This window comes from Jaculus jaculus, chromosome 3, assembly GCF_020740685.1.
Source record: "Jaculus jaculus isolate mJacJac1 chromosome 3, mJacJac1.mat.Y.cur, whole genome shotgun sequence".
Classification (NCBI taxonomy): Eukaryota; Metazoa; Chordata; class Mammalia; order Rodentia; family Dipodidae; genus Jaculus; species Jaculus jaculus.
In genome coordinates this window covers 107,736,111-107,747,773 of record NC_059104.1, presented here as the reverse complement: position 1 = coordinate 107,747,773, position 11,663 = coordinate 107,736,111, and the positions used below count along the sequence as shown (strand labels likewise).

Here is an 11,663-nt window from a genome sequence, read left to right as displayed (position 1 = left end):
GATAGACAAAATCTATGATCAGTGCCTCCCATGTTTTGCAAATCAGTGATTATAATTAGTGGCATGTCACAATGATAGCTCTCTAGAGAGAATTCTGAATTAACCAATACCCTTCCCCTCCAAAATGCATGTGTGAACAAGCACATGTACACACACACACACACACACACACACACACACACACACACTTCCATAATTTGCTAGTTCTTTGACAGGTAGTGTCATTTGGTGGCTAAAGAATTAACCTTACTTCCATGATGACATGGTGATGAGTCAAAAGGTCATGTCCTGCTCTTGGTCCTTGTCAGTGCCATGTTCTGGGGTGCTGAGTATTGTCACCTTTAGCAAAAGTGCCTATTCCTTGATTGAGTTAGAGGCATTTGTCTGAGAAGGTTCCAGCTCCAGTGGAGCTTCTTAGTAAGCTATGGCTCATCCTGTCCTGGTGTGTAGTGGAGGCCCATGGAACCCAGCTGGGTCATCATTTTGTCCACTAGGTGTGCTGGGCATCAAAGTGAGGATCATGCTGCCCTGGGACCCAAGTGGCAAGATTGGCCATAAGAAGCCCCTGCCTGACCGCATGAGCATTGTGGAACCCAAAGATGGGATCCTTCCCACAGCCCCCTTCTCAGCCATGTCTCAGCCAGTTCCTACAGCACAGCAAGGTCTTTACCACTGCAGCTGGAGGCTGGATATTGCTCTGTAAAGACATTTAATAAAATCTTGCACAAAGAAAAATAACTTTAGCATCAGAAAGTCTTAGATTCCAGCTGTATGCTCATTTTTATTGCAGCACAATTCATATTAGCCAAATTATGGAATCACCCTGGGTGCCCAAAGACAGGTGTATGAATAATGAAAATTTGCTATCTGTGTACAATGAAATATTATTAGCTATAAAGAAGAATAAAACCATACTGTTTACAGGGAAATGGATAGAGATGGAGACCATCATGTTTAGCAAAATAAACCAGTTCCCACAAAGACACATACTGAACATCTCTCTGACATGTAGAATCTAGATTAAAGAGGGGCATGAAATTATATGGGTAGCTATTTGGAAAGAGGAAGACCATCAGGAGTGGGGAAAGGGGACAAGAGAAGATAATACAAGGAATAAACATATGATGGTTTGAATAAGATGTTCCCCCATAAACTCATGTATTCTGAATGGTAGGTTTCAAGATGTTGGGAATTTGGGAAGGGGTACACTGCCACCTCAGTTTCACAAAAAGGTCATGGATTAATACATTAAGAAGTGCAGTTTTATGTGCTTAATTAAATCTGCAAAATATCAGTTTGATTTTTTTATTCCCAACATATAAATAAACTTCAAAAATACGTCTTTCTATAGCGGTGCTTCATTTGATAATGAACTTGGGACTAGGTCCTCAACTACTTTCCAGTCTCTGAATGTTCCCAGTCATACATTTTCTTTTTAATATAGGGGAAAGGCATCTGTTTGCAATAAATTTTTTTAAATCTAAAAAAACAGCCAGGTGTGCCTTTAATCACACAACTCAGGAGGAGAGCTAGGAGGGTGGCCATGAGTTTGTGGCCACCCTGAGATTGCATAGTGAATTCCTGGTCAGCCTGAGCTAGAGTGAGACCCTACCTCGAAAAACCAAAAACAAACAAACAAACGACAAAAAAAACACAGTGACCCAAAGTTTCTTGCAGTTTATGGATCTTATAAAATTTTGCTTCATTACTTTTTAAAATAAAAGTTACCTTTGTGTTTTGTGTGTATTTATGCATTTATCACATCAATTTAAGATCAGTTGATTTGTGATATTTTTGCTATGTGTGGTTTTTTTTTTTTTTTTTAACCAAAGAAAGTATTGTTCAAACTGGTTTAATATTGCCTCAACTTCAGAATGTTTGTGGAGAAGTCACATGTAGTCACCTTGGGGCAATTAAAAGTTATAAACCGAGACTATCCTTCAAGAGCAGTGGTTCTCAAACTTTGGCAAACATTAGAATTTCTTGGGGGAAGTTTATTAAAATAAAGATTGTTGAGCCACCTCCAAGTTTCTGAAAAGTATCCAAGTAAATCTGACATTGGTCTGGATGGGACACTGAGAGATGGAATCAGCACTAACGACCTGTTCAAAATTCAAGTTAACAATGCCATATAAATTAACAGCAAATTTCAGACATGAGTTCATCCAACCTTCTATCTTTAGACTCTCAAAATGACCTTAATTTATGTTGATCCACAACAATCCCCATAAGCTCAAAAGGAGCTACAGGGACAGTCGAGTAAGTGATGGTTGGACTATATAAAAACATTTATTTATACAATCTACAGCTGCTACTAGCCTGTGGGGACCTTGTTCCTTTCTTCTTCAGGCTCCATAGACAATCCAACAAGAAATCGTGAAGAGTGCTGCGATCAGAATGAGTACTCGAACCAGTATAAACTGCACACAAATGGCCACAGTGAAGTCTCTCACTCAAGACTAGGAGTCAGGAACGTCTTCATCAGGGCAGCAGCAATATTCCACAAAGCATATTTGTCCATCTTCATTTCTGATCATATATTGTAGGGAGAGGAAGCCTCGATTATCAGTCCGAATAGATACCTTACAAGATAAGACTAATGCCTTCATGGAGGGTTTCAGTAATGAAATCTTGTATCTATTGACTTGGGTCTCATTACAATGAAATGCTTCCACCAAATCAGAATCTTTGGGGTAGTCAAGGTGGGAGCTCCCTGCATTTCCAAAAGTAGATAACCTGAAATAGGGTTTATTAGGAGACATGGTAATATGTAGGACTTCACTTGTCATGTCCAACTCAGAAAATGCTTCCCGGAGTCCCTCTGACTGCAGGATAATTTTATTGGTAACATTGGTGCTGCAGAAATCAAAATCCAGGGTCTCCTCAGGCTCTTGAGAGTTAGTTTTGCAAACAGTCAGCACTCCTCCTTCCTCGAGAAACAACATCAGAGGGTGACCATAACCTTGGTAACACATCCGAAGTGCAGTCAACGTCCCTGGCATAGGACTTGATCCGAAAATAGATAAACAGTCTAAAAGGATAGTTAAATTAATTCGAAAAGTAACAGACTCTTCCTGAACCATAAGTTCTTGAAACACTTCAGCCTGAATAAAAGCATTTGCTTGCACATATTTTGCATTTTCCACTGTCACCTTGAGTCCATTTTTAGTTGCAAAACACGTGGCATGTTCTCTGAAATGGATAGCTTTCAAGACAGTGGAGAGATTGCTGACGTTGTCAAGGCTGGCCACTAAGCTGTACTCATCACTGTCATCTTCGGTCTGTTGGGTTAGCAGAGGCACGGTGCAGAGGGAAGGTCCTGCTTCTGAGGCCAACACCCGCTCCTCCCAGAGAGCACTGAACACCCGCCAGCCCGCTAGTGAAGGAGCCCGGCACTGCGGGGCGGAAAGCCGGAGGGCTCAGCGCCCGTAACTCCCCCGGCAAGACGCGCATGCTCGGCCGCTCCCGCCCTGCTATGTGTTTTTTAAATGTGGTCAGAGGGATTCCGTTTTAGAACATTTTAGGTCTTAGTATCTTTTTAAACTTTATCCCTTTTTTTTTTTTTTTTTTTTTTTTTGGTTTTTCGAGGTAGGGTCTCACTCTGGCTCAGGCTGACCTGGAATTCACTAGGTAGTCTCAGGGTGGCCTCGAACTCACGGTGATCCTCCTACCTCTGCCTCCCGAGTGCTGGGATTAAAGGCGTGCGCCACCATGCCCGGCTAAACTTTATCTTTTATTTGTTTGGGAGAGAAAGGAAGATGGAGAGAATGGGCATGACAGGGCCTTCAGCTACTGCAAACAGACTCCAGACGCATGTTCCACCTTGTATTTCTTGCTTACATGGGTCCTGGGGAATCTAGCCTGGGTCTTTTGGCTTCATAGGCAAGCACCTTAACCACTAAGGCACCGCTCCAGCCCTTCTTCACTTTATTGTATGTGTGTATACTGGTAGAGTACGTGTGGCACATTATATGTATGTGTTTGTGTACATGTTGTCCGGGTGTGTGGAGACCTGTGTTCTCTGTTCCTTCCTGAGACAGGATCTTTCCCTCAATGGAAGCTGCTCTTTTAGGTCCACAAGCCCCATCAAGTCTCCAAGTCTCCCTAATTACAGAGGATTCAGATGAAAAAAATAATAAAACTGATAATTTGGCCAAATTATGGAAACTTTTCCTCATTACAATACATTTATAAGGACATTCAGCCCACTCATGGGCTCAGCTTGGCCAGAGCTTCAATGGTTCCTGTACAAGAATCTGGATACCTAGGTCCTGGGATGTATGCTTTTGACTTTTGGACAATGTTCTAAGGCACCAGAAAATTTTATTGCTGCTTTATTGTTTCCTAATGACAATGATGGGATGCAAGAGATTTATTCCCAAAAGCTCAGGTCTTGTGCTTGGTGACTCTGTGACTATGCGATAGTGACTATAACCTCCACTGTATTTTTATTTTTTCAGAAATAAATAAAAACCCTTTATTGGGGGGACCGCTGCTGCTATGCACGCCTGGCGCGCGGTCGGCCATTGGCTGTGTGGAGGCGGGAGACTTGACTCTCCCTGCGGTGCTGCGGCGCAGGCACCCAGCTCTCCGCAGCTCCCCCTTGGTTAGTACTGCTGAAGATGAGAAGATCTGCAGCACCAAGTCAGTTGCAGGGGAATTCCTTCAAAAGATCAAAACTCATACCTCCAGGAAGAAGTAATCCAAATCTGAATGAAGGGATTTCAAGAACAAATCCAGATATAAAATTATTTCAGGGTACTACAAGTAATGCCTTTCATCAGTCCCAAAATGATCCTGGTGTGTGCAGTTCAAATGTTTTGCCTTCCGAGGAAAGCAGTAAGGAACTTAACCATGGGGATGAGTCCAGTGGTCAGTTTAGTTCTCAAGCACGTGCAATGACGGCAATAAACCCCTGCAGATAGTGCAAACTTGGATGAGGCTGAACAAGCTGGTACCAGTTCCCTGCAGGTAATGCTGGATCACCATCCCATGGATATTGAAGTGGAGGTGAAGCAAGAAGACATTAAACCACCTCTTCCACTGGTTTTAAATCCTCAACACAGTGATACTGTAGAGCCACAAGAAGAGCACGAATTAGTACATGTTATGGAAAGATCCTTGTCACCCTCACTTTCTTCTGTTGTTATGAGAATGACATCATCTCCATCTTCTGTGCCAAGGAGAGATGATTTTTTTTCTCCATGAGAGTGGAGAACATTTTAGGTCACTGCTAGGGTATGACCCTCAGATCCTGCAAATGTTAAGAAATGAGCATCAGATAATTTTAGAAAATCAAAAAAAATTTGGGGGCTGGAGAGATGGCTTAGCGGTTAAGCGTTTGCCTGTGAAGCCTAAGGACCCCGGTTCGAGGCTTGGTTCCCCAGGTCCCACGTTAGCCAGATGCACAAGGGGGCACACGCGTCTGGAGTTCGTTTGCAGAGGCTGGAAGCCCTGGCGCGCCCATTCTCTCTCTCTCTCTATCTGTCTTTCTCTCTGTGTCTGTCGCTCTCAAATAAATAAATAAAAAATTAAAAAAAATTGGATTGTATGTTCAAGAGAAGAGGGATGGATTGAAAAGAAGGCAGCAGCTAGAGGAAGAGCTACTAAGAGCAAAAATTGAAGTGGAGAAGCTTAAAGCAATTCGTTTACGGCATGATTTACCGGAATATAGTAGCTGCTAAGATTTTTTCAGTTTATCAACTTGATCTTTTTAATTTTGTCAAAATTACTTTCATCTGGGAATATCTTTTTTTTTGTTTGTTTTTTCGAGGTAGGGTCTCACTCTGGTCCAAGTTGACCTGGAATTAACTCTGTAGTCTCAGGGTGGCCTTGAACTCATGGCGATCCTCCTACCTCTGCCTCCCGAGTGCTGGGATTAAAGGCGTGCGCCACCACGCCCGGCTCAATCTGGGAATATCTTGAAACCGAACACTTCCTATAAAAATATTAACTCTGATTTGAAAAAAAAAAAACTTTTGACATGTTTTACTTTTCTTTATAATCCCATCCATTTTATACATGTTTTTCTAATTTTCTTTTCAGATATTAAAACTTAAGGATTGGCATGGTAATATTTTTATTGTCTTTCCACATTTTTTCTAAGATATTTAGTTGTTAGCATTACAAAAGATCTTTTGTTTTTTATTGATTGAAAATACGCATGAGCTGAAGAGATGGCTCAGCAGTTAAGGCACTTGCCTACAGAGCCTAATGACCCCAGTTCAATTCTCCAGTACTCATGTAAAGACAGAGGCATGAAGTGATGCATGCATCTGTTTGCAGTGGCTGGGAGGCCCTGCTGTGCCCATTCTTTGTCTGTCTTTCTTTTATCTCTCTGCTTGCAAATGAATAAATACATTTTTTAAAAAAACCTTTATTGGTGTCTACTTATACATTATCTGTGTTTTTAGTCTGTACGTGTTAAAACTTTATCAATTCCTGCAAAGATCCTTACAATTCCTATGCACCCAACCCAGACAGATGTACGAACCATTGCAGTGTTTGGCTGCTTTCCTCTGTCAGGGAAATCATTTTCCCGCCAGTGAAAGGAACAGTAGCAGTTGTTTCTGATCTTGGAAGGATGGGGTGGCTGGGGCCCCGCAGCCTGGGGCCCGGGTCAGCCAAACTGGGAAATGAGTGTTTCAGAAGTTTCTTCCTGGCTCCTCCCAACCCCTCTCTCCATATCAAGGGAGATTTAGGATGCAGAGCCATGAAGCAGTACTTACAATTCATTCCGGAAAGAGAGAGAGAGAGAGAGAGGGAGCAGGGACAATAAAGGACTGTGGTGGAGGCATTGTCTTTGCTTTTAGCAGTCAGTGAGCAGCAGAGTAGCTTCAGCGACGACTGTGCACTCGGTTGTCCCAATCCCTTAGTGTAGCTAGGGCAGGCCAGGGAGAGCAAGAACCAAAGGCACTTCCCACCCCTTCAGTCCATGTGCCGAATGTTCCAGACCAGCTGCGCTGAAGCATGGAGAGGGCACCAGCTTGAGGCTTCACTGTATTTTAAACTCATAGAGAGTCTGCTTTCAAACGTCTTTACAGTTATTTCCTGGTTAATTTGTGTTGTCATGGGACGACGGGGGAGAGAACCTTGCCTCTCGGACTCTGGGTTGACTCTTGCCAGAGAAATCATAGCGAAGAAATTCAGGGTGTGTCTCACGGTTCCTGTGGAGAGCTCCCACCTGTGTGTGGAGCCCTTTCCTGTTTAGTGGTCCCCTGGGAACACCAAGTCAATTTCCATCAGATGATAGGTTTGCATTTTTAATAGTTCCTGGTTCCCCTTCCTCCTATTTCTCACACAGGACCATATTAGTTCCTCTCTCATTGTTGTGATTCAAATCCTGACAAGAAACATCATGAAGGAAAGGTTTGTTTCAGCTTACAGTCTGAGGTTATAGTCTGTCCTGCCAGGGAAGACAGAGGACAGAACCTTGAAGCACCTGCTCACATTCAGTGCAAAGTGAGGCACAAAAGGGAAGGAGCTGCTTACCTAGTCTAGACAACCCCTCACAGCCATGCCCATAAGCTCATGTTCCAGACGATTCTACGTTCTGTCGAGTTGCCAATTTAGACCATCCCAAGGACATACTGTCCTTCATGAGAAATGCTTTCGTTTCAGCTCACTATTTTACTGATACATTTACAGATATGTTTTTGTTTATTTTTCTTTATTTATTTGAGAGTGACAGAGAAAGAGGGAGAAAGGGAGGGAGAGAGAGAGGGAGGGGGAGGGAGAGGGGGAGGGAGAAGGAGAGGGAGAGAGAGAGAGAGAGAGAGAGAGAGAGAGAGGGAGAGAGAGAGACGGAGGGAGAGGGAGAGAATGGGTGCGCCAGGGCCTCCAGCCACTGCAAACGAACTCCAGATACATGTGCCGCCTTGTGCAACTGGCTTACATGGGTCCTGGTGAATTGAGCCTCAAACCAGGGTCCTTATGCTTCACAGGCAAGTGCTTAACTGCTAAGCCATCTCTCCAGCCCATTTACAGATATTTTAATTATTGTACAGAAGTCTTGCTGCCTGTATGTTACAGTTCACCACTTACCACATTTACATTTATTGCCTGTTTGGGTACATGTACTTAATTTCAGATAAAATAAACACAAGTATATCTGAAATACTATGTGTGCTTTTAAAAGGGTAAACACAAGCACTATAGTCTGTGTGAGAGTGGGAAAAATGAGTCGAAACCTAACCCTAAATGAGATGGTATTAGTAGGTGAGACTTTTGGAAGGCTGGAGTCTTTTAAGTGAGATTGGGGCCTTTATTACAATCCCTAGAGAATTGCCACCCTTCTTCCATCATGTGAGAACATAGATCAAAATAGATAGCTAAGGATGGAGAGGGTCCTTGCTCAACAATGAATCTACTGATTCTTTGAACTTTGATTGCATGGCCTCCAGAACTGTGAGAACAATTTTTAGTTGTCTATAAGTCAGTCAGTTAATAATATTCTGAAGTAATAGCTGAAACAGGTAAGGCACCCAGGTTTTCCCGTTGGTTTTGATTCATGCTTTTCTTTTTTCTCTCTTCTACTTCTCTTATAACCTCCCAGTAGGTGACATAAAATATACCCTCAATGTTTTGCTCCACATGTATATATTACCTCCCTCAAGTGTTTTAAGTTTTGATTGGATACTTCCCTCATTGCTGTCACACACAGAATGACGAAATCAGTTGCAGGAAGGGTTTGTTTGGGTTCATGGTCAGACACTCCAGTCCCCCATGATGAAGAAGACAGGGCAGCAGAAGCACGAGGCACCTGGTCATGTTGCAAGTGCAGTCAGGAAACAGAGAGCGACAAATGCTGGTGCTCCTCTCACTTTCTCCTTTTCTTCAGACTAAGATCCTACCCTCTGGCGCGGTGCTGCCCACACTCAGGGTGAGTCCTCTCTCCTCAGTTGTACCTCTCTAGAATCTCCCTAAATACACATGCAGGGTTGTCTCCTAGATTATTCCAAATCTAGTCAGGCTGACAGTGACGATTAGTCATCGCATGCATATTTGACATTACAGGTCATTATTCTCAGTGTTGTTTTTTATTTTAATTAATTTATTTTTTATTAATTAGTTTTGTACTTAGTGAGTACCATCAAGTTGGTACCATTGTTAGGCTCGCCCAAGTCCTATCCCCTCTCTCTGGGCCCTCCTTGTTGAGGTATATGGGCCGTGCATTGTGAAGTTAGCCTACATTTAGGGGTAGGAGAAATGTCTCTGCATATCATGTTCTTAACAGAACTTCACAGAAATAGTCCCAAGTATAGTTCTATTTCATTTTTATTCATTAGTGGCTATTTGCAAGACTCCATGGTATTCTGAATACACATTGCCTTCATAATTATATCTTTCTTATATTTCATGTTTGTTTTTGTTGGTTTGAGACAAGTGTCCATGTGTAGCCCAGGCTAATCTTCAACTCACTATCTTCCTGCCTAGGCCTCTGAGTAGTAGGATTTCAGGCATGTTGTTATAACACCCAGCACATAATTATCTATTTATTAAGCATCCAAGAGTTTTGTAAGATGGATATGGTGGCACACACACCTATAATCCCAACACTTCAAGCTGCCCCCACCTCCAAAAGTAGTAAAGAATTGTGTGAGCTAAATAAGTAAGTCATCAGTAGGTTGAAATCATCCATGGAGGGCTAATTTTACATCATGGAAATGGACAAACACCACATATTAATGTCCCCAGTTTTTACAGACAACTGTTACACCACTGGTAACCAGTACAAGTTTTATTAAATTATTTATACAACAGTCACCTATTTATTGAGTGCTCATTTAGTTCTCTTGACTGATCCCCTGACTATTATTACTGTCACAGCACATTTGAGTAGTACCGTCTTGTCAGGCTGAGGGCAGTGGGCCAGGGAGCAGAGTAATGCTGACCGCACCTCAACTACAGCTTCCTTATTATTCCTTGCCCAGAACACACAAGTGAGGACTTGCTGCCTTCCGTGTGTGAGTGTCCTATGTGGACACTTTCCATGACAGTCATCCAGTGCCTTTCTTTTCTTCTTTCCACCTTTTTGTTTGTTTGTTTTTTGAAGTAGGGTCTCACCCTATCTCAGGCTGACCTGGAATTCGCTATGTAGTTTCAGGGTGGCCTCTAACTCATGGTGATCCTCCTACCTCTGCCTCACGAGTGCTAAGATTAAAGGTGTGAAACATCATGCCTGAATTTTTTCCCATCTTTTTTATTATAACATTTACAAACAATTAGAAAAACAAAGGTGCAAACCGTCCTGTGTCCCTTGACTAGGTAATTATTAATATTTTCATATATTTGAATATATGCGCATTTATTGGTTAAACATCTCTAAGTGGAATATAAAGATGTACCAGTGGCCAAGTGCTCTTCCTGCTCAAAAGGAGGACTTGTAGGAAACTTTTATTTATTTATTTGCAAGCAGTGAGAGAGGGGGTATATGTTGGTGCAATAGGATCTCCTATCATTGCAAACACACTGCAGATCATGCACCATCTTGGTACATGTAGCTTTACATGTATACTAGAGATGGAACCTGGGACATTATGCTTTGCAGGCAAGTGCCTTTGCCCACTGAGCCCTATCTTCAGCACTCCAAAGTGTTTTTCTTTTATCCTATTTTCCCTCTTCATGTCTCTTCCTCTTCAGCCCTTCCTACCTGTTGCCCTTTCACCACCTATCCAACCCTTGAAATTCTGATGCAAACCCACATGGAATAACAAAGATCCTTGATCTGGGAATCATGGAAAATGCTTATAAATCCAGTCCTTGGAGGTGAAGGCAAAAGTATCAGGAGTTGATGCCCCTTCTTGGCTACTATGGTCACTTGAATTAGATGTCCCTCATGGACTAATATGTTCTGGTTACTTAGTCTCCAGCTGGTGGTAACTTGGGAGGTGGAGCACTGCTGAAGAAGGTGTGACCCTGGAGGTGGGCCTTGAGTTTTGCTGGCCCTCAGCTTGCCAGTGTTGTCTCAGCTCACTGTCTTTGTGCTATCTTCCAACTGCTGTCACAGGAGGTGATGTCTAGCCTCTGCCCATGCCATCTTTTCCCTGCCATCACGAAGTTTCCCCTTGAATCTTTAAAGCAAAGTACCACCTTTTCTCCTACCATCTGCTTTTGGTTGGGTGCTTTATCCCAGGACAGAGAATGTAACTACAGCAACTCCATACTGAATAACAGGTTGGCCTGAGCTACAAGGGTATAAGACGCATGAACTTGTGTGGCCTCGGCAGGCCCCTGTCCTGCTCCACACACTCTCCAGGTGATCCTGCTGTCTCAGCACTGAGTGTGTCCACCACATGGAAGTAGGGAGTCAAGATGGATCAATATCTTTCTATCTTACTCATGGTACTATAGAGAATGTTTGAAGCTCTTTGTGGAGACAGAGTCTCATGTAGCCCACACTAGTTACCATTTTTTATGTAGCTGAAAATAGTGCATCCTCAGTGTTGGATTACAAGTTTTACTTGCTATTCCTAACACATAGGGATTATAACCAACAAGAAACAGGACTGGAGAGATGGCTTAACAGTTAAGGTGCTTGCTTGTGAAGCCAAAGAACTTATTCAATTCCCCAAGGCCCATGTAAGCCAGATGCACAAGGTGACACATCTGTCTGGAGTTCCTTTGCAGCAGCTCAAACAAAATAAAATAAAAAGTTAAAAAAA

At 42.7% G+C, this 11,663-nt stretch overlaps 2 protein-coding genes, 1 non-coding gene and 1 pseudogene across 3 annotated transcripts; 3 read left to right on the top strand and 1 right to left on the bottom strand.

Annotated features, from left to right (window-relative positions):
• The first annotated feature begins 249 nt into the window (after positions 1 to 249).
• Positions 250 to 393, top strand: LOC123459768. The gene has a single exon (XR_006636506.1). It is a non-coding gene; the product is annotated as a small nucleolar RNA SNORD15 (small nucleolar RNA).
• Positions 394 to 2,304: 1,911 nt separating this feature from the next.
• On the bottom strand, positions 2,305 to 4,087 carry LOC123459458 (cell cycle checkpoint protein RAD1-like). The gene is made up of 2 exons (XM_045146079.1): positions 4,013 to 4,087; positions 2,305 to 3,395 (listed from the first exon to the last, which is right to left on the bottom strand). The coding sequence occupies exons 1-2, from the start codon at positions 4,085 to 4,087 to the stop codon at positions 2,460 to 2,462; spliced, it is 1,011 nt and encodes a 336-aa protein (XP_045002014.1). The 3' UTR covers positions 2,305 to 2,459.
• Positions 4,088 to 4,612: 525 nt separating this feature from the next.
• On the top strand, positions 4,613 to 4,925 carry LOC123459579 (DNA repair and recombination protein RAD54B-like). Its single transcript, XM_045146625.1, has one exon. It carries the CDS (start codon positions 4,623 to 4,625, stop codon positions 4,923 to 4,925), a length of 303 nt encoding a protein of 100 aa, XP_045002560.1. The 5' UTR covers positions 4,613 to 4,622.
• Positions 4,926 to 4,929: 4 nt separating this feature from the next.
• LOC123459457 lies at positions 4,930 to 5,684 on the top strand (annotated as a pseudogene).
• Positions 5,685 to 11,663: the final 5,979 nt, after the last annotated feature.

Bases quoted from the DNA above. Each gene is read 5' to 3' on its own strand.
- LOC123459458 (XM_045146079.1), bottom strand. From the start codon at position 4,087: ATGGGGCTTGTGGACCTAAAAGAGCAGCTTCCATTGAGGGAAAGATCC. The intron at 3,396-4,012 runs GTCTCCACACAC...TCCGCCCCGCAG, and splicing joins GGAAGGAACAGAGAACACAG to TGCCGGGCTCCTTCACTAGC.
- LOC123459579 (XM_045146625.1), top strand. From the start codon at position 4,623: ATGAGAAGATCTGCAGCACCAAGTCAGTTGCAGGGGAATTCCTTCAAA.